The sequence below is a fragment of the Vulpes lagopus genome, chromosome 20, assembly GCF_018345385.1.
Source record: "Vulpes lagopus strain Blue_001 chromosome 20, ASM1834538v1, whole genome shotgun sequence".
Classification (NCBI taxonomy): Eukaryota; Metazoa; Chordata; class Mammalia; order Carnivora; family Canidae; genus Vulpes; species Vulpes lagopus.
This window is the reverse complement of record NC_054843.1, coordinates 552,892-574,730: the sequence shown is the minus strand read 5'-3', so window position 1 is coordinate 574,730 and position 21,839 is coordinate 552,892. Positions and strand designations below refer to the sequence as shown.

Genomic DNA, 21,839 nt, shown 5'->3' with positions numbered 1-21,839 from the left:
GGTGCCTGGAGGAGCTCTGCGTCCAGCTGGCGGTGACGTGTGTCTTTGTTGGAGGGAGAGTGAAGACGGGGAATTTTCGGAGGTGACCCAGGTCGGGCGGAAACGGTCATGATTTGTTCATTGACAAAGTCAGATAACAATCTGTCTGCATTTTAAAGGAATCTTATCAGATCCTCCAGATTGATGCACACGTTAGACGAGGGGCAGAGACCCCCACGAGCAGCATGAGGGCAGCTCCCTCCAGCCCCCCCGCCCCCCGCCGAGGTCTCCCAGCAGCCCTGCCCCTGGGCTGGACCCTTCACGTCACTGTGCCCTCCCGTCGCAGCCCCATGTTGCAGGTCAGAAAGGGCCAGAGGCACCGAGGGGCACCCAGTGGCCTGGACCCGGACACGTGAACAAACCCACGGTGGCGCCACGTGGCAAAGCACAGGCCTTCAGCCCAAAGGGAGGTGCCTTAGCAGTCGGGGGCCCGGGAAGCCACGGGAGCCCAGGGCAACCAGGCCACCCCCCCATCATGGGCACTTGTCCCCAGGCTGTGCTCGGGCTATAGGCACCTGCATCCGTGCCCCCGGGACGGTCGCTCTCACCAGTGGTCCTTCTCGGCCCTGCGGGGACAGAGGAGCCACGGCACACGCTGAGAAACGGGGCGTGAATGCGATCTGAGCCCGGCCCTGAGAGCCGTGGCCTGCACCTCGCTGCGCCGGGACACGCGCCTCTGGCCCTCCAGGGCCCGGGAGGCCCACCGGCCAGCAGGTGCCCGCCAGGTACCCGCCAGGGGCATCAGCCCTGCATCACAGGCAGGTCACACGTGGTGACGCTTCGTCCAGACTTTTATACCTTCCCTGTGTCCAGAGAGCCCGGGAGAGGCTCACGCCTCAAGTGGAATTCAGAATTCCCTGGGCAAGAGCGAGCCAGAGACGCCCGGGCAAAGAACTGCCCTGCCGGGAAGCGTGTGCAGCTCATGCGGACGTAGGGGCCCCGACCTAACGGGCCTGTGGCGGCGGGCGTGTCCCGGGGCCGTTACAGGTGGTGACACCTCGGAGCAGGTGCCTGGTGGCACCTCCGCAAACCACAGGGCCACGCCCCCACGCTCCGTGTGCACAGCTCCCCCCTCACCTGGAGCATCTGATAAGATCCCTCTACCCCTCGGAACGCCTTTGGCGACCATGACGTGCCCGGGGCTCCCCCCGGTGCTCCCCGCAGATCCAAAAGCCATGGTTTGGCCGCACCTTGGGCCTCGCCCCTCGGTGTGTGGTCCCCAGACAGGACCCTCGCTGACCTGGGGTTCCCCTCGGGTGCACACGTGGACACGGGGCAGGGGGACGTGTCCCCTCGGGCTGCAGCACGGAGACCCGCGTGGCAGGCCCCTGAGCGCAGCTGCCCGGGGCTGGTGTGGCACGTGCCCCGTCACGGCCCGCGAGGCCTGGCAGCAAGTCTCTGGTCTTCACTCTCCCTTCACACCTGTGGTTCGTGTGTTTCTGGCCGTGAGTTTTGGGAGCATCTCGGCTGGTGGACGGTTGAGGCAGGAGGGGGCGGGCAGGCGGAGGGGGCCCAGGCCCACGCGGGCGCCGCGGCTGGTGCGGGCCGCCGCCTGGAAGGTGAAGCCGGGGGGACCCCGCTGGCCCCCCGGGAGCCGTCCCTGCGTGTGCAGGTCGGGCCTCCTGTGACGGGGGCACTTTTCTTCGTCTGCTTTGCAGAATTGGTTTTGAGTCACCTTTTAAAGGTCTTCGGCCTGGTTTTCTTGGGACAAATACTTTGTAAAAAGTTGATGACGAGTCAGAGGGTTAATAACTAGCGATCCCGGCGGGGGTTTGGTTTTAAGAACCTCGGGGAGTGGGGAGCCGCCTGACGCTGCCCGCTCCTGCGCTCCTGAGCTCTCGGGGCTGGGGGTGGGCGGCTCCCGGCCCCCGCCTGGCTGTAGCTCCAGCCACCCGCCCGCCCGTGGGTGCCGCTGAGGCCTGGCGCCAGGACACCCCCCAGTCTACGCCTCCCGGTGCCCTGGGGGTTCCGATTTTGTCCTAAGCTACTGGGGGGCAGGCAGGGATGCGTTGTGCAAGGGGACGCTCTGACCTCGAGGCCTTGGGCCTGCTCACGGGAAGCCCCGTCCCCGGGGGAGGGCCGCCGGTGGGCGCACGCGGGCTGGCGGCTTCGCGACCTGACCGTGTGTCTCTCTTTCTAGGCCTACACGATCCAGGGACAGTACGCCATCCCCCACCCAGATGTGAGTCTCCACTCTGCCTCCCTCGCCTTCTCTTCTCATTACCGTTACCCACCTGCATGCTGCTGTTACTTGCTACTAATATTAATATTACGCAATAATATTAATACCGTTCTCTCAATGTTCCTGACCTGTGTCGTATCCATATGACCTTGAGTAACCTTTAACCTCTTAGCACTAATTCTACTCGTTTGGAGGACTTGGCCTGATGTCAAATTGATTTGATCGTTGCTGCACTCTGGGGCTTTCCTCCGCACACAGGGCCTCAGGCAGTGGCCGCAAGGCTGCTCTGCCCATGGCACCCGCCCGAGCGGCCAGGGACGGGGGTGCCCTACAGCCACCTGAGAAGTTAGATGACACGCTGTCAGCCAGGTGCTCTAAGAGATGCGGGAGGGGACATTTGAAGGTCTGGTAAAGCTAGACTTTCCCCCTTGGGAGCCCAAGGTGCAACAGCACCCCCCACCCCCCACCCCCGAGGACAAAGCCAACAGAAGGGCCTTGGCTTTCGTCCGAGGGCTGAAGCCGCGTGCTCCGCCGTTGGGGCCTGCTCAGCCGCCCTGAAGTGCGTCACAGTCTGTGTGGCATCAGGGTTGAGGATAGGGACACCCGGAAATGCACCATGGGGTGCAGGGGACGGGGAGACAGTGTGCAGCAGGTACAGGGCAGCAGCCGTGATCCACGGTCGTCTCTCCACAGGGATCTAGACGCGTGCGGGGCCGGGGCCAGGACGCCTGCGTGAGCTGGTTGCAAAGGGCGGGTCCGGGGAGGGAGGAGGGGACCAGGGCAGGGCCGGGAGGAACTGGGGATCCGCCTTGGCGCTGCTTTCAGCAGGTGCGGCAAGCCTGGCGTGGGGAAGCCCTTCCTTCTCTAAACCATTCTGAACGTTGCCAGACTTCACGGCCTCCCTGTGAAAGCGCTTCCTGCGTGTGACCTGAGACTCGCGCGGGGGAGATGGCGCCAGGTGGGCAGGTGTTGGCATCGTCTGCAAACCCCTGTGCGTTTGAAGTGGGCGAGTGCTGACGTGGCAGTGAGCCGTCCGGGTGCAGCAGGCGAGGGCTTCCGGAAACTTGGCCAGGCCGAGTAAGAATGTGGGGGACACGGGCCGTCGGTTCAGTACCATCGCGGGGAGATCTCCTGCCCTCGGTGGCTTGTGGGCGGTGCCAGTTCTGTCCACCTGTTCACTCCCATCCCACAGACGGCCCCGAGTGGGGGCGATGGGAAGCTGGGATGCAACTCGGGTGACGGCACAGTCTTCACTTAACGTGGGGCCGGGTGCTCTTGTGCCCCCTGGAAGTGCAGGTACGTGTGCAAGGGCAGATTGGAAAACCTGGCTTGTTGGCTTTTTTAAAGCTCAGGAGACACAGTGGTCAGGCCCCTAGTAAAGGGCGGTTGACCCCAGGGCACAGCTCTTAGGTGGGGCCTGAGGTTTCCTGCAGCCCCTGAGCCAACAGAGGAGCATTTCTGGCCTGAAGTCCCAGGTTTGTGGGTGTGCACACCTGCGTGAGGCTGAGGAACTTCAGCCTGGCTGATTGATTTTTATGTTAGTTGGTGGTTGTGTCTTCCCGCATGATTTTCTCAGAATCTCTTAAAAGTGGGTGGTTCCGCAGGCTTTTTTCTCAGACCGATCAAACTTCTAACTGTTGCATAATTGCCTTCTTACGTTTGGTAGAGACCCAAGACACTGGGCTATTCTCATGGAACAGCCCTCTGTGCGGTGTAGACCGGCCCCCGTGGCCGTGCAGCTGCTGGGACTCTATGGTGGGAGCTCAGAGAACGTGGGCAGCCTGCAGGCTCGCGGCGTTGAAGACGGGATGCTCCATCCAGAACAACTGTCTGGTGACATCCATGATGATGGCCAGGAAGGCAGCATTTAGCTGAGCTTAGCGGTCAGTAGGGACAGTAAAGGCTTGGTTTCCTAGAACCCAGGTGTCATGCTGGTAGGAAGCGCTACCTTATTTTGTAATAAATACTTGAGCCACAGTGGCTGACATGCCACCAGGACCCTCAAGCAGCCTGTGGGAAAACCGCTTTCATAGAGCCGAGCACTCCTTCACCTAGAACAAACCTGTACGTGTTTCATCCTTGCCTGGTGCTGAAAAGCGCGCTCTGGGTCACCCTCCCTGCAGCCTGGCCAGTGTCCCTGCAGGGTCTCGCCTGCCACTCACTCGTTTTGCCTCAATCCTCCCGGACATGCCCTTGAGAAGCATTGGGACGCCGGGTGTGGGGGGGATGGCCTCAGCCATGGCCTGACCGCCTGGTCCACTGAGTTCAGATGTGGTAGAGGAGGCAGCAGGGACTCGGATGTGGGACCACCCGCCCCCCCCCACTCCCCTGCCCACCCAGGACCTGTGGGACCCCAGGAACAGACATGCGGTCACACGGGAGGGAGGGAAGAGTCAGCCTCAAGCTGCCCCCCACGTGTGATGCTTCTCTGCCACTCGTCAGGGTATCCGAGTCCCTCCCGTAAGCCCCCCTCACCCAAGGGGCCCCAAAAGCAAGCCGAAACCCAGCCTCGCATGGGAGGTGACAACTAAGGGTTTGCGACCTCTGCCTCCCGCCTGAGCCTGGCACTGACTGCGGGATGGCGGTCGGGACAGCCCCCCAGTTTCACACACAAGGGAATGGTGGCTTCAAAAGCTCACCACCAGAGCTGAAGAGCCCCGGTGGTGCCCAGCGTCTGGGAGTCTAGGCAGCGTGTTCCTCAGAGTAAGCAGTGGAGACGGCAACATGGGAGTCACAACACAAGTGAGAGACATCGGTGGGAAGATGCACGATATTAGGTCCTCCGTGGGCAGTGTTTCCTAGCTGTCCGCTCGCATTTCACTGTGGCTGTGGAACCAACTCCCCAAGGGCTGCCGCTCGCCTCCTCCAGAACCCATGGGGAGGGCACAGAGGCTCCCGCACCTTGCGGTGGGAACCCCAGGGAGGAGCCAGCACGCTGAGCCTACCGGCTGCTTGGCCACACCTCTGCCCTGCTCTTCCCTCCAGGACCTACGGCTCGGAGTGGTAGGGAGGCACCCACACACCTGGCCCCGACCTCCTCCGGGGTGGGAAAGCAGGAGGCCCGCCCACCCGCTCGCGTCTCCCTTCCCCACTGCGGGTGAACACAGTCAGCCCCCTCTCCTGCTGAGCCTCTGAGTGCCTGGCTTCCTTGCCCCAGCCCACCCCTCCTCAGAGGCAAAATCTGTGTTTTCATCCCATCGGAGCCCCAAGAGGTCATCACACAGAGTGACGGAAGATTCTAGAAGATAAGCACTGAGAATTTCTCAGAATCAATAAAAGAAGCCAATCCTGACATTCAGGAATCCAAACAAACCCCAAACAAGATAAATACAAAGAAACCCACTTTCTATTTATCAAAGTAAAACCACACAACATCAGGACCAAAAGTAAACCTCTCTAAAGTTGTCAGAAAAGGAATGTTACAGAGGAGCAAGAGAGAAAGCGAGGGGACATCGCACCAGCCACCCCAGGAGCCAGAAGGTGGTGTCACGACACAGAAAGTAATGGTCAACCCAGGCTTCTGTTTTAAGAAGATCTTCCAAGGACCCACATCCAAGGATTTGCAGGCAGACAGCGGTGGCCACCGGGCCTGTATGGGTGCCCCCCTTCAGGAGGACAGTGATTGCGGAGGGAAGCCTGGAGACAAGGGATGAGGGGCTTGTTTCATTAATGCAGGAATAGGCCAGGAACTACCGATGGTTGTGACGACACTAAAATGTGAACGTGTCGGTAAAGGAAAGCAAAAATTGTCTGTAAAATCAAGGCCGTCTGACCTGTGGGATTAACATAAAAACAAATGGACAAAAACAGGAGATGTAGGGGATCCCTGGGTGGCTCAGTGGTTTGGCGCCTGCCTTTGGCCCAGGGCATGATCCTGGAGTCCCCGGATCAAATCCCGTGTCAGGCTTCCAGCATGGAGCCTGCTTCTCCCTCTGCCTGTGTCTCTACCTCCCTCTCTCTCTCTCTCTCTCTCTCTCTCTCTCTATCATGAATAAATAAATAAATAAATCTTAAAAAAAAAAAAAAAACGGGAGACGTATGCTTCAGTGGGCCAAGGGGGTCTGAGCTTCCTGGAGGCCAGGGTGCCATCCCAGAAGAGGCGGATATGGAGTTTAGACCTTGAATGTGCGCGTTAAGACGTCAGAGTGACCACTGACAGGTAACAGCTTACTTACGTGACTGCCACCAGGTGCAGAGGGGCCAGGGGCAGGGGAGACTGGTCTGTCCAGGTCCCTCCTCCCGTAACACGCCTGTCCAGTCAGGACAGCCACAGGTGCAAAACAAAATAAAGTGGCAGAAATTAGTCCCTTATACATGTAATTGTGATCAAAGTAAAACCAGTGTTCCAGTTAAAAAAGGGCTGTCTGACTAAAAAAGAAAAGAACAGCCAAAAAAAAAAAAAATAGGTTTTTAGACAAATAGCAAAACAGGGGGAAAACTCTAGCATTTTTTTAATCCCAAGAGACACACCTAAAGAATAAGGACCTAGAAATATTGAAAAGATAGAAAAAGCTCTCATGGAAAAATACTAACTGAAAAAAACCCCTGTAACTTGGCAAATTCTTCTCATCTCCATGTTGAATCAACAACAACAAAAAATTAAAAAAAAAAAAAAGAGAGAGAGAGAGAAAAAAGAAAAGAAACCTATCAACATTAACGTTGGGGGGTTGGGGGGAGCAACAGGACTTTAAAGCCAAGTCTATGTTTCATCGTTTATGTCTCGATAAAGGCTCAGTTCCCCCAGAAGATACAAATTCAACGCTTGTATGCACCTGGAGCCTATCTGCAAGTACATGTAGAGAAAAGGTAGCAAACCGTGAAGGGAATTTGACAGACGTAGGGAGCCTGCACCGAGCTCTGCTGTGACTGGTGTGGATGGAACACATTTCTACACGACGTTGAAGTCCATACCGGAGGCGTCTACACAACTGGATCGCACATCACGCCATCGAGAAAACCCACGTGTCCCAAACTGGAATCCCACAGGCTGCAGTCTCTTACCGCAAAGCAGTGCATTTAATCATTGACATCAATAATTAAAAGATGCCCTTTAAAAAAAAAAAAACTTGTTTTTATTGAAAGTTAAAGAAGATGCGGGACACCTGGGTGGCTCAGTCAGGTGAGCGACTCAGGTCATGACCTCAGGGTCGCGAGATCGAGCCCTGCAGAGGGCTGAGATTCTCTCTCTCTGCTCCTCCTCCTCCACACGTGCTCACTCGCTCGCTCTCTCTCAAATAAATAAACCTTTAAAAAAAAAAAAGTTGAAGAAGACCAAAAGATGAGAAAAAGGGGAGGGGGGACATACCAATTTCATGGATAGGAACATGAAATATCTGTAAATGGTCATCCACGTGGGAACAAAGACAGGAAAACAGCACCTTTCGAGGAAAATAGAGAAGATCCCTCTGTTCTCAGGTCCAGGAAGTGTTTCGTAAGCGAGACAGTGAGCACAAACCACCAAGAAAATAGTAACGAACTGGACTCCATTAAAGTTTAAAAATTACCTTTTCTCTAAAGACACCAAAGGAGAGTGGGGACAAGATCTTTTCAGCACAGACAACTAAGAGAGGATTAGCATCCAAAATATAAAAGGGGTTTTTGTGAGTGAGCGGAAGTGAACCCAGGAGAGAAATGGGCGAAGGCACAAGCGTCTCACGGGAGGGGAAGACGTGAGCGCAGCCTACGCCCCACGCTGGCCCGTTCCTCACGCTGGCCCGTGCGCGGTGCGCCTGCCGCGTGGTACCTCCACGCTTGTGCACCTGCCACGGTAGCCCTTGTCTGCATTTAGCGTCTGTCTGTCTGCCCCAACCCAACATCCAGTGGAAGAGCTAAGGGGCAGGGAGCCGCCCGTCTCACGACACCCTCCCCTGCGGCCCCTCCCCGCCGTGTGCAGGCGCCTGTGAGTGCCCGACGTCTGATGGTTTAAGGGCAGAAATAGCTCAAAAAGCAGGAGTCCTCTTAGCACTTTTCGTGCGCCTCCCTTAAGACACGTAGAGATTGCATCCCGAGGAGGAGAAGCGCCGGACAAATTAGGGACGGAGCCAAGACCAGAGGGAGGCCAGCTGGCATCCGTCACCGGGCTTCCCCTCTGGCCACCTGCCCCCCGGACCGATGTCAATCCAGGCACCAGTGTGTGCCCATCCAGTCTCCCCAAGACGTCCCTGCCTCCACGGTGCCTGGGTGGAGGGAGCGTGGCCGTTTGGCCGTTTCGTCGTAAGCAGCAGCCAGTGCGTGGCAGTAGGAGGGCGGGTGTAGGGCCTGAGGGCCTGCGGGCGGCGACTCCAGCACAAGTGCACGGCCGCGGGGAGCGTTTCTCGTGTGTGCCTGTGACACGTGTGGCCGTGGGCTCTGGAGCAGGCCCCCCGCATGCACCCCATCCCCCTACCTGCCAGGGAGGCGATGGACAGACCAGGGGAGCACCCGAGGTCGCGGAGCTGTGGACAGGTGCATGGGGAAGCCGCAGGCTGCTCACGATGGTGGTTGTCCCCAGCCGAGGTGGACAACACTTCGTGGCCAGCCCTTTGCCCGCGTGACTCCTCAGATCAGGACGGGGACCTGTGGCACCAGACGAGCGCACCTCCACGAGGCCGGTCGGTGCCGGCGCTGCCCCAGGCCAGGTCCGCCACCAGGGCCCGGCTCTCCCTGCTGTCCTGAGCGACACGCAGCTGTGCGCCTGGGCCTCGGGACGGACGGGAGAGGACCCACCCTCGGGAGGAGCACAGAGAGCGGGGCCAGGGCTGCCAGGGCCGTGCAGGTGCCTGGGCAAAGGGCTGGAGCCCGCAGGGGGTGGCCACGCAGCAGGCCGCCCCCGTGTGAGCACCGTGATGGTCCCCCCGCCCGACAGCCCTGAGCCCCCCTGGCCGTCTCCGGAAGCGGGCTTCCTCCTCCATCCTGGGAACCTTGTAACCTTAGCCTTGCTTCCAGCCCTGCCGCGGGTGGGTTCAGAGCGCAGCCCGCCGGGTGTCCTGACCTGTGCCTGCTACGCACACGGCCCCTGGGGCTCCTGGTCCCGTCCAGCTGGGCACGGGGTCAGGGGACCAGGTCTGTGCGCTCGGGCCCCCGGCAGCACCTCAGCCACAGACAGTGCCACCCACTCCTCGTCCCCCGTGCCCCAGGTACCTTAGGGTATTTGCCACAGCTGCACCCACAGGGCAGGCCGGCAGGTGGCGTGTCCGTGTCTGTGTTTGCATGGGGCTGCGTTGCTGACGGCCCACGGCCTCCCGCTGCCCTGCTGCTCCGAGGCGCGTCTGAGAAGGCCCCCGAGTGTCTCGGGCACGGTCACCGCCTCCCTGACACACTCGTGCCGCAGTGGGGACGCCAGCTCCCCTCTGAGTGTGCCCTCCCTCCAGGCGGGAGTCCAGGGCTCGGGGTGGGTGGGCCGTCGGGAGGGGGTCAGCAGCTACGCGCATCCCAGGGTGTGCGGTGCAGGCCCGGCCGTGAGCTAGGCCTGAGGGCTCCCCGCTGAGCGTCCAGCTCGTAGCCCTCAGTTCCCAAAATAGGGCCACTTACTTTTACTTTCTGTTCTTTCGGGTTTCTCCTTAAGAAAAGAGGCCGGGGTGAGTGCCTGGGTGGCTCAGGCGATGGAGCGCGTGACTCCCGACCTCCGCTCAGGTCGTGATCTCAGGGCGGTCCACGCTGGACATGGAGCCTGGTTAAGAAAAGGAAAAGAAGTGAGGCCCAAATAGTAACGGAAGAAAGCTCCGGGGGTGGGGGTCAAGGGGACAGAGTGACCCAGTGGGCACGGAGGACGCAGGTGAGCCGACTCGAGCAGCCCTGGCTGCCTCTTGGAGGCGCTGCTGGCCGCGCGGGGTCCAGGGCTGGGGCGGGGCCGGGTCACCTGGGGCGGGGCCGGGTCACCTGCGGGGACCGTGACCTCCCAGCCCCTCGGGCCGGCGGGCCCTGCTCGGGGGCTCTCAGAGCCTCCCCAGGGAGCCCGGGGGCCCGCGTGCAGCCTGGGGGTCGCGGCCGCCAGGTGTGTGCGAGCCGCCAGCGAGCCGAGCAGAGGAAAGGACCTGGGTGCGCGCCCGCCCAGCGGCCCATTGGTGTCCCAGGCCAAGTCCTTGCGTCCGCTGCGTCTGCCATGTGTCCGCATGGCCCCCCTCTATCTATTTGTACAACGTTCTGTTACTGCCGTTTTAATTTGGTGTGACTTGTGCTCGATGACAATAATCTTCTTAGCTCTCGTGTCCCTCCTACCCCAGCAGTTGACCAAGCTCCACCAGCTGGCCATGCAGCAAACCCCCTTTCCTCCCCTCGGACAGACCAACCCCGCTTTCCCCGGTACGTACCCAGCTGCCCTTTCTGACCTCCTCTCTTCTCACCTGGGGACTCTTTCTGAACTGTCATTATTCGGGGCGGCGAGCAGTGCAGGTACAGTCCTAGCTGTGGACGCCAAGGACGCAGTGTAGACACGCGGCAGTGTGCACGCCGCAGAGGGCCGGGCGGGAGCTCTGCGTGCGTGTGTCTCCCGCGGGAGGCTGGTCGCCTCCCGCTGGCCTTGTGGCCCAGGGACCTCCGCTGCCCCCGGGCATCCCGGGGCGCCCGGCTGAGCGCATCCACTTGGCCACAGCCCTGAAGCCTGTTGTCCCCAGGAGCCGAGCTCCGACAAGCGGACGCGGACGCCTTTGTGCAGGAGGCCGTGCACGGCCCAGGAGTGACACCTGCCCGGGACGGCCGCCGGCCCTGCCCCGGGGAGAACTGAGCTGCGCCAGCCCCCGCCCAGGGCGCGGTGGCCACCGGCACCCCACGTGGCCCCGGGGTGGGGGAGGGCCTTAGGGCGGCGGTGTCTCCCTGGCGACGGCAGGGCATCGCCTCGGCAGCCGTGCAGGTGACCGCTCGCTGGACGCATGGGTCAGCCGTGCATGCGCCAGTCAGATTTTGAGCTTCCCTAGTTGAAGTGACCTTGCTTATCTCCTTGAGGGCAAAACATTAAATCTGTCTCTTCTTTGCTCTCCAGGAGAAAAGCTGCCTTTACACTCCTCCGAAGAAGCTCAAAATCTGATGGGCCAGTCGTCAGGTAAAACGAAGCTCACTGAGCGAGAGAGCGCAGGCCCAGGAGGCCGGGCACCCGCCCCTGCTGCCCCTGCTCGGGCTCGGGTCACCGACCGGGCGGGAGGAGGGGTGCGGAGGCCCGACTGTGTGTGCGCGGGGACGTGAGCGCCTCAGTGAGGGGTGGCGGGGGCGGCGGTGCTGTCGGGACGGAGCCCGAGCGCCGGCACCGCGTCCGCACGCACACCTCGCAGCCTCTGCGTCGGCGAGCGGGTCTGCTCCGGGCGCCGTGGGGTGCAGGTCGCAGCCCCGAAGGCCCCGTGGGGTGGGCCAGCGTCTGCTGTGGGCAGCACGCACGTGGGGCCGCGGTACAGGAGGTGCCGTGGGCTTCGCAGGAAGGGATTTCCCAGGAAGCGCGGCACACGCTCAGGGCAGGGCGCCGGGCCGGGTTGGTCCCCACCGGCTGGTCGCAGTCAACCCCCGGGCTGGGGCAGGGCAGGCGCGGGTCTGCAGAGCCCGGGACGCCGCGTTTTGGGGAGTGACGCCACTTGAGAGCTCGTGGAGGGGCTGAGCGGGTTCCCCCCGGTCGGCGGGCAGGGGCAGGTGTCCGGCTGCAGGGGAGGGCGGTGGGCAGAGCTTCCACCCGTCAGGGCCGCGCTGTGCGCCCCGGGCTCCCGCTCCGATGCTCCGTGCGCCCCCGAAGGGCCCCATTTCAGCGCAGCCTTTGATCAAGCGAATGCGGAGAGTAAAGAATGAGAAGACAAGACGTTCTGATTATGGAAATGGGTGTCAACCCTTATGACGGCCACAGCCGGTGGTGGTGACAACACGTGTGCCCGTCAGCCCTCTGCACCTTATCGGTGATTTCCTACGATTACCTGGGGCTGGTGGGACCAAGGGCCTGGCTTGCCCGGGACGCAGCCCCCACCCCGCCAGCTGCCCACCGACCCTGCCACGGCTCCTGCAGCACCTCCGTGGGCCTCAAGGATGCAGGACATGTGTGCACGTGGCCTCTTTAAGGTGTCCCTGGGATGACTTCCCGGCCCGGGGGACGCACAGGGAGAGCACGGGGCACAGACACGCACACGTGTCCCGCGGTGGCCGCAGGTGGAGTAGGATGAGTGGTTCCCGGGACAGCATCACTGATGCTCCCGAAGCCGGGGGGGTTTGCGGGGCGAGGCTGGAGTCCCGCCCGATGTGTGCGGCATCCGCGGCTGGTGAGGGGGGCTCCCCGCCGGGGACGTGGTCCTCAGGTGTGGGGGCGCCAGCGGGAAGCAGCTGCGCCCCGACCCAGCACGTCGCTCTCAGTTCCCTCTTGAAAATAAGCCTCGTACTTTCCTCCGTGGGTCGGAGTACACCGAGGTGAGCGGACACGACGCTCGGCCTCCGCCCTCCCGAGGCAGGACCGAGGTCCTGTCGGGACCCACGCAGGACCGAGGACCTCTCCTCCGAGGTCACTCTCTGCGGATGCGTATAGACGGTCGGACAACCAGATAGCTGCACCGAAAACGTCTCAATGGGAACGAGATAAAGGACAGAAACTCCGGGTGTGGTTGCGCGAAAGGAAACGACAGTTCAGGACGGACGGAGGGGTTCGCCCAGCACTTGCCCCTGGCGCCCCCAGCACGGCGGGGCCCGGTGGGGACGCTCCCGGCACAGGCTGACGACCGCGGCGCATCTGCTGCTGGGGACGCAAGTGCGAGAGGAAGACGCAGGGAGAGGGGAGGAGGGTGGGCGTCCGACTGCGTCTCCCCGGGCCACTGGGCCTGCGCACAGTGGGCCGAGGGCCAAGGCAGAGGCGGGGGACAGGAGGGGGACAGGAGGGGGCTCGGGCTCTGGAACGTTCTGACGGTACGAGCCAGACTGCGACGGTGGTCCCGTGGGTGGGGGCTGCAGGGTCGGGTCTGCGGGGCCTGCTGGGAGGACCGCGTGTCCACTGTGGGTGGACGAGGAGTCGTGAGGGCCAGGGTGAGGGAGCGCGGATCTGTCGCCCCCGTTGGTAGATCTCGCCCCGCGAGACGCGGTCTGTGCTCAGAGGGGACACCGTACACCTGGGAGCTGGGGGCCTGGCGGCCAGGGAGGCCTGTGTCCGCACCGAGCGGGAGCGCGGCCTCCCCGCAGGACAGTGCCGTGGGGCCGGGCCACGGAGCCGTGGTGCGGGGCGCTTGGCTCTGCCTGGGCGGAGGGCGCGGCCTCTGCCAGGAAGCCCAGGTCACACACCTGCGCCGCGTGGGGTCCCCAGGGCCTGGAGGGCGCCCCGAGCCGTGCCCGGCTGCTCGGGAGCGGGATCCCCACGCGCCCAAAGGGAAAGCGCAGAACATCTTCCGGGTGTCCTGGCTGTGAGGGGAGCGGGGACGCCACACCTCGTGTGGTCTGACACCGAGAGTGCACAGGGCGTGCTGCCCCTCGCGTGGGCCACGTGGGTGGGCGCCGGGCGCCGTGTGCACAGCCTGCTGCCGCCTGACCTTGTCCCCTTCTGTACCCAGGTCTGGACGCCAGCCCCCCGGCCAGCACTCATGAGCTCACCATTCCCAACGATGTGAGTAGCCCGAGCCTTCACCCTCCCCGGCCGCACCCTGACCCCCAACCCCAGCCCCTCACCACTGACCCCCAGCCCTGACCCCCCCCAGCCCCGACCCCTCACCCCTGACCCCCAACCCCAGCCCCTCACCACTGACCCCCAGCTCTGACCCCCAAGCCCCAACCCCACACCCTGACCCCCTAGCCCCACCCCCTACCCCTGACCCCCAACCCCAGTGCCTCACCCCTGACCCCCAGCCCTGACCCCCCAGCCCAACCCCTCACCCTGACCCCCCAGCCCTGACCCCCAGCCCCGACCCCTCACCCTGACCTCCAGCCCAGCCCCTCACCCTGACCCCAAGCCCCGGCCCCTCACCCCTGACGCCCAACCCCAGCCCCTCACCACTGACCCCCAGCCCTGACCCCCCAGCCGCAACCCCTCACCCTGACCCCCCAGCCCCAACCCCTCACCCCTGACCCCCAACCCAGCCCCTCACACCTGACCCCCAGCCCCGACCCCCCAGCCCCAACCCCTCACCCTGACCCCCAGCCCTGACCCCTCACCCTGACCTCCAGCCCAGCCCTTCGCCCTGACCCCTCACCCTGACCCCCCAGCCCCAGCCCCCAGCCCGGCCTCTCACTCCTGACCTCCAACCCTGACCCCCCAGCCCCAGCCCCTCACCCCTGACCCCCAGCCCCGACCCCTCACCCTGACCCCCCAGCCCTGGCCCCTCACCCTGACCCCCCAGCCCCGATCCCCCAGCCCCGATCCCTCACCCTGACTCCCCAGTCCCGACCCCTCACCCTGACCCCCCAGCCCTGGCCCCTCACCCTGACCCCCCAGCCCCGACCCTCCAGCCCTGAACCCTCACCCCTGACCCCGCAGCCCTGGCCCCTCACCCTAGCACCCTAACCCCTACCCCTCACCCCTGACCTGCCAGCCCCAACCCCCAGCCCTGACCTCCAGCCCTGACCCCAGCCCCAGCCCCTTAACCCCTGACCCGCCAGCCCTGATCCCCCAGCCCTGACCCACCGGGCCCTGACCCCCAGTGCCAAACGCCCATCCCCGACCCCTCACCATGACCCCCAGCCCCAACCCCTCACCCCTGATCTCCAGCCCTGACCCCTCACCCAGACGCCTCACCCTTACCCCTCACCCAACCCGAGCCCTAACCCCAGCCCTGACCCCTCACCCCTAACCCCTCACCCCTGATGCCCCAGCCCAGACCCATCACCCCTAACCCCATACCCCAACCCCTCACCCTGAGCCCCTACCCGACCCCTCACCCCTGACCTGCCAGCCCTAATCCCCAGCCCTGACCCCCAGCCCCAACCCCTCACTCATCACCCCTCACCCTGGACCCGCCAGCCCTGACCCCTCACCCCTCACCTCTAACCTGCCAGCCCCCAAACCCCAGTCCTTACCTCCAGGCCCAACTCCTCAGCCCTGACCCCTGCCCCTACCCACCTGGGCCCCCTCCCCTCCCTGCCCACGGTCGGGTACAGTGGCCGAGAGGCACGTGATGTCACAGTTCTGGGAGAGGAGAGGAGAGGAGCCGGGGGACCTCAGGGTTCATCGGCAGGCAGGTGCCGAGCTGGCTGGGAAGGCTGCCCCCCACCCCCGGCCCCTGAAGAGCAGGTGGGGTCACGCGCTTGCGGGACGCCCGAGCCCGGAGCCCGCGCCTGATCCTGCCCAGGGCCCACCCAGCTCGCGGCCTCACGGGCCGCCCTGCCCAGGCTCAGCCCCACCTGCCCCGTACCCCGAGCGCACGGACTCCCGCCAGAGCCCAAGACAGTGGGGCGGGCCGGGGCCCTATCAGGGCGGGGGCGGGGGGGTAGCTGCTCGCTGGGAGGCCGGGTCGTCCCCGCCCAGCCTCTTCCTGACACAGGCACAGGCTTGTGGCTGCGGGGCGGTGGTCGTCCTGTGCGTACAGATGAGCCGGAGGGTGGGGGGCGGGCATGGGGCCCCTGGTGCCAGCTGATGTGCTCCTGCGTCTCTACGGGAGACGGTTCTGCTCTTGGGAGCTCCCGACACGGTCCCCCACGTCACGATCTTGGCGGGCACACCTCGCCCGTGGGAAAGGCAGGGCCACGCCCTGCCCGGGCTCCTCCCACCAAAACCGCTTCCTGACGCCGGGCCTGCCTCCCGAACGTGGGATGAGCCTGGAAAACACGAGGAAGAGGATGAGGCTCGTCTGGAGAGTGAGCAGCGGGCCTGCTCCGTGCGGCCCCTGGGGCACACGGTGCCACCTTGCATGTCGACCGCCCTGCCAGGCCGCCCCCGGGGCCGTGCGCCCCTCAGGAGGCTGCCCTCAGGATCCCCGGGCTCCGAGCTGGCACTTCTGGCGGGGAGGACTTGGTGACAGAACGGCAGGGGGCTTTCTCGTACTCACCCGGCCCAGGGGAGGTGTGTGTGCATCAGACGCGCATCTGCCACGACACCCGTCTGTGTCCCTGGTCAACGCTGTGCTAAGGGAAGTCTTGTCCACACCTGTGTCGCCAGCGCAGAGCCTTCTGGACGACAGGGCACGTGTGGGAACCCAAACCACGCATAAGTTCCACAGCACAGCCCCCTGCGGGCGTGGCGACGGGGACCCAGGCCGGGTCAGGGCCGGCAGCGTGTGTGGGCAGCCTCGGGTGGCATTCCTTGGCTCCCCTGGCCGTGGGTCCTGTGGCTGATGTCACGGTCCCTGTGCCTGCGGCCGCCCCACACTTAACCCCAGCCCTGGTCCCAACCCCAGAACCACCCAGAGATCTCAGGGCTCCCACAGGCGGCTCCAGGACGAGAGCGGGATAGGTGTGTCCCCACATCCTCTGGGGTGCAGCTGTGAATCCGGCCAGGAGGGGCCACGGCTCTAGAAAATGTCTCTGTGACTTTCCTCGGGCTCCCCGTGGACGCCTGTGGGGTGAGAGGGGAGAGCTGGGCGAGCACGGCTCCCCCTGCGGTCAGGAGACCGGTGAGGCCAGGTGCAGGCGCCTCCATGCCCATGGCTGCGGGGCAGGGCTGGGGGGGCATGACCTCCGCGCCCGCCGGGTCACAGAGGGAGAGCGTGGACACCCGCCAGCCTTCCTCAGACAGGTTCCCCGGAGGAGACACGAGCCGCTTCTGCCAGAGGCTCTCGGCCGGTGACCACTCAGCCAATGCTACTGCACTGAAGGGGAAGGTTCTGGAAGGGACATTGGGCTGCCAGTGGCCAAGGAAGTGTGAGGATCCTCCGGAGGGCTGGCATCCTGGGGGGGCTCAGCCAGCCCCACATCCCCCTGCCGTGCCTGGAGGTGGGAGGGCAGCCGTCCAGGGTTCTCCGGCTGGGGGACATGTCAAGGATGCAGGCGGTGACCGTAGCAGTCTCCCTCACTGACCTCGGGGCCAGGCCCAAGGATTGGGGGTGCCTGGGGGGGCAGGGCCTCGGAGATGGGGCAGGGCCTAGGAGCTGGGGTGAGGGTGGGGCCTATGAGTGGGGGCGGGGCCTGGGAGATGGGGGAGGGGTGGGCCTAGGAGATGGAGTGAGGGCGGGGCCTAGGAGATGGCAGGAGGGTGGGGCCTGGGAGGTAGGGGGGACCTGGGGATAGGGCGGGGCCTAGGAGATGGAGGAGGGTGGGGCCTAGGAGTGGGGGCGGGGCCTGGGAGATGGGGTGAGGGCGGGGCCTGGGAGATGGGGTGAGGGCGGGGCCTAGGAGGTTTGGCGGGGCCTGGGAGATGGGCGGGGTCTAGGGGTGGGGTCTAGGGGTGGGGCGGGGCCTGGGAGGTGGGTGGGGTCTAGGGGTGGGGCGGGGCCTGGGAGGTGGGTGGGGTCTCGGGGTGGGGCGGGTCCTGGGAGGTGGGCGGGGTCTCGGGGTGGGGCGGGGCCTGGGAGATGGGCGGGGTCTCGGGGTGGGGCGGGGCCTGGGAGGTGGGCGGGGTCTCGGGGTGGGGCGGGGCCTGGGAGGTGGGCGGGGTCTCGGGGTGGGGCGGGGCCTGGGAGGTGGGCGGGGTCTAGGGTGGGGCGGGCCCAGGAGATGCTGGAGGGAGGTGCAGGAAGCTGACACCTGGAGAGGGCTGGTGAGGCAGCTGGGGTAGCCCAGAAGTGAGGTCCCACCGCCCCACGTGGCCCCAGCGCCGCGTGTAACACCGGCCGCGTGGACAGAGGGTGGACACAGGTGCTGGGAGCGAGCTTCCCCGCAACCCGGCCTGCTCCGTGCCTGCTGGAGCTGCCCTCTGCGCCCTGCTGTCCTCACACAGCTCGGCCGGCCGTGCCCCTGCCCCCGGGAGCCCTGGCTCCTGTCCTTCTGGCTGCTTGGTTCTTGATGACCACCCCCTCTGCCCGATGGCCCAGAGCGGCCGGGGGTCACATGGTGGGAAGGGAAGGGAACGTCTGACATGTCCTCAGAATTTCACCCAAGTTCATCAGAAGACAGGGTTTGGGGCGGCAGAGGGTTTGGGGCGGCAGAGAACTTTAATAAACTCTGGCTTCACACGAACACTCCTCCTTCCTGGGGATGCACCCACCTGCTCCCCGTCTCCCAGGCCCCCAAGGGAGCCCAGGTGAGGTGACGCGGTCCTTCCCCTTTGGGACTGGTCGCATAGCCCGGGCATCTGCATCCTCACCCCCCGCAGGAAAGCCCCTGGGAGGGCAGAGCTTGGGGTGGGGTGCACACCAGGGCTGCTCTGTGCCCCTCCCGGGCCTCCCCAGGCTCTCCACTTGGGGTGGGGAGCCCCTCTCTGAGGAAGTCCTCCGTCCTTCCTTCTAGCTAATAGGCTGCATAATTGGACGCCAAGGGACCAAAATCAATGAAATTCGACAGATGTCTGGAGCTCAGATCAAAATCGCCAATGCCACAGAAGGGTCATCGGAGCGCCAGATCACCATCACGGGGACCCCAGCCAACATCAGCCTCGCCCAGTACCTCATCAACGCCAGGTGCGTGCCCCCAGGGCCCCGTCCTTCATGCACTGGTTGAGCAAGACGCTCAGAGGGACTGGCTAGCCATGGCGGGAGCCCAGACCAGGCCCGTCCTCTCCGGAGGCTTCGCTCCGGGCTAGGTGTGGAGGTGGGATGTGATGGACTCGGTCTCCACGCAGACTGGGGGCCCCGCACCCCCTCTGCACGTTCACACCTGACCTTTCACCCTGGAGAGTCTGGTTCCCGGAGAGCTGTGGCACCTCGGCCCGGGCCTGCGGTCAGCCTCGCCCTTGGGTAACTGGGTCGCGTAGTTTCAGGGAGCGCGTTACTGGGCCACCCTGCCCTCAGGTGCCCCGTGGTTGTAAAGACGCCGCCCCCACCACCCTGAGCCCTGCAGAGCCGCGGACCTGGGAACCGTCAGAGGTTACATCCAGGGCCCGGTGACGCCCTGCAGCTTCCCCGGCCAGAGACGTGTTGGAGAACACAGTGTGACCACACCTGGGGCCAGACCCTCCTCTTTAACTCAGAATATCGAGTCAGGCCCCGGGGAGGCGCCTCCACTCCTCCCGGTGGACCACGCGAGGCCGGCCCCTCCCAAAGCAGCTGCTGCAGAATCGGTCGTGGGCCTCTGCGTGCCCGGGTGGTTATTGTCAGGCCCCTGATGCAGTCACAGGGACCCGGTCCCTGGTGGGGCCTCCTCCCTCCGCCCCGCCGTGGTCTCCAGCTCTCGGCCGCACATCTCACCGCCAAGAGGGAGGCGACCCTGAGACGGGGAGGCCCCGCCTCGCTTCTGCTCCCGTTTTACCAGAACACTGTGACCTGTCTCCCCTGTGCCTCTGTGTCTTGCAGGCTGACGTCTGAGGTCACTGGGATGGGTGCGCTCTAATCTGCCGACGGCCTCCACTCCGTGAACCGACCTCCACCCGCTCGCACACTGTACAGACCGCCCACCCGCCCTTCGTCACAAATATAAATAGAGGTTTTCTTTACTAACGAGAGTTATCTACGCCATAGACACACACGCACCGACACGGCGGCTCTATATTAGATCTGTGTCAGCTCCAGGCTCTGTCCCCGACACCTCTCGGAATTAATTTATGCTCGTGTGTTCATGCGTTGGCATGCAGTGTTAATTATTTTAAACGCTTCGGGGGCGCTCCCATCTGTGACATTTTAGAAGTACCGTCCCTTAGTGTCAGTGTACCTGTTTAAGAATTGGTTTGACCTTTTGACAGCACCTCCCACAAGCCGTCTGTCCTAGACCGCCTAGAACTGTGGCTGCTTTGAGCGGGTCCGCTCCCACCCAGCGCCCCTGCCAACCCCGCTCCCCGAAGCCTCTGTTCGCTCAATCCACGTGTCCGCACAGGTCTGCGCGGGGGGGGGGGGCAGGGCGCGCCTGTCCTTCTGGTCCGGGGGGGGAACAGAGGACAGGGTCCTGGGCCAAGGTGCAGGCGAGGTGGGCGCTGGAGTCCTGAGGTCACCGAGCTGTCGCGTGCGGGGATGCGACGTGGGCCTGCAGGCATCTCCAGCGTGGCGGGCCAGGAAGCGCCTCTGCACCACGTTGGAGTTCAATAAATGTTGTGCGCTGCCCCTCACTGGCTCTGGCTCCTGTCTCTGCCCCCGGCACCAGTGGCCCGTGCACACGCGCGCACACGCACACGCACGCGCACGCCCTCCGGTGGCCTCCCGCCCAGAGAAGCGGGTTCTTTCTCACACAGGTTGGGATCTCGTCCCCTCCCCTTTTTAGATTTAAGTCCGACTTGCAAGGTCCTTCCAGTGCTGCTTTTGCAAAACTTCTACAAGGACAACAATGAAAACGCTGCCTCTGATTAGTAAAGCTCAGCCCTCGCTCCACCACCGTGTGTGCCCCGCTGGGGCCTGTGCGTGCTGCGCCAGCTCCCCGTGCGGCGTGCAGGTGTGCCCACCTCTGCTGCCCCTGAGGGCCCTCTGCCTCGGCGGGGCACTGAGCTCTGGGTGGGACACGGCCCCAACCGTGGCTCACCCCCCACAGGGCAAACCGGAAAGGGCCGGGGCCCCGGGCACACATCCAGGAGCCCAGGCTGGCTCTCGGCCAGGGGCCCGCCCCGTCTGCCCGGTGTGGCCAGGCCGCCCGGCCCAGGGTGATGCTCAGGGCCCAGATGCTGGCGGGGACGTGGGGGACCCAGGCCCTCCTCCGGGCGCGGGGCAGTGGGTGGCCAGTGGACGGGTTGGATAAGCGTCTCAGAAAGCAAACGATGCTGCGGAAGTAGGACAGAGCCATGGTGGGGAGGGCGTCGGAGTGCGGTGTCCGGGCAGGCAAGGTGAGGCATTCTGGAAAGGCGGGCAGGTGGGGGGCAGGAGCCTGTGCAGGTAAAAAGGGGGGACGAGTGGGGCTGGCTGAGGGCCGAAGGCTGCGGGGACTGGCGGGAGGTGGCGCCCGGGCCGGGAGCACCGTGTTCTGGAAGGCTCCTGAGGCAGGACTAAGGCTTCCTAAGCGGCCGAAGGGGCTGAGGAGGGTCCAGGCGGGCAGGACGGCGTCGGCCCGGGCTTGGGAAGGTCACTCGCCCTCCGTGGGCCGCAGGGCTGTGCAGGGCAGGAGGGGCCCGCGGGGCGTGGGGGGGGAGGGGACCTGGGCCCGACCTGCTGCTCCCCCCGGGCCCAGCCCAGGCCGCCCTCCTGGCCGAGCCGGGGGGAAGGGGCTCCCGGCGCCGGCCCCCCACCCGGCCTGCCCGCTGTGAGCAGGGGAACCGAGGCTTCAGGAGCCGGGGCGGGCACCTGGGGGTGCGGAGCCTGCGGCGGACAGGCCAGCCAGTGGCTGCAAGGGGCACCCCGCGCCCCTCAGCTCGCGTTCAGGGTGGGAGCCGGGGCCCAGCAGCCCCAGGGACTGCACCCCTTGCACGCCCCGTGCGATCACTCCTGCGTGGCCTCGACGCCCGCCTGTGAGCAAACTTGGGGGCGGGTTTGCCCCGAGAAGTGGGGTCCGGCCGGCGGCCCCAAGGTTCGCAGCCGCAGCCCCTGCGGCCCAGGCGGGTGATGGGTGGGAAGGCGCTGGGGGCGCTGCCCGGCTGCCTGCGTCGTTGCGGGGTCTTGCCTGCCCCAGAAACTTCCAGGCTTCTGGCGGAGCAGGGGTGCGGCGGGAGGCCTCACCTCGCAGCCCTTCTGGGGCCGGAAAAAAATTCTTAAAACATACAGAAAATCTGAAAAATTTTATGATGAAAACCCTTGAACCATCCACACCAGGCTCACTTTAG

General features: G+C 64.5%; 1 protein-coding gene across 19 annotated transcripts in view; it reads left to right on the top strand.

Moving 5' to 3' along the window:
- PCBP3 (poly(rC) binding protein 3) overlaps positions 1–20,204 on the top strand; it is a 245,684-nt gene extending 225,480 nt beyond the window's left edge. For 13 of the 19 annotated variants that reach the window (XM_041734744.1, XM_041734742.1, XM_041734745.1 and 10 more), the window contains 6 exons: positions 2,180–2,221; positions 10,423–10,501; positions 11,178–11,237; positions 13,696–13,748; positions 18,458–18,627; positions 19,459–20,204. In XM_041734744.1, the coding sequence (XP_041590678.1) occupies positions 2,180–2,221; positions 10,423–10,501; positions 11,178–11,237; positions 13,696–13,748; positions 18,458–18,627; positions 19,459–19,495 (441 nt within the window). In that variant the 3' untranslated portion in view covers positions 19,496–20,204. The remainder of the gene's footprint in view (positions 1–2,179; positions 2,222–10,422; positions 10,502–11,177; positions 11,238–13,695; positions 13,749–18,457; positions 18,628–19,458) is intronic. The other 6 variants (XM_041734758.1, XM_041734754.1, XM_041734761.1 and 3 more) reach the window with 3 other exon arrangements.
- The last annotated feature ends 1,635 nt before the right edge of the window (positions 20,205–21,839 follow it).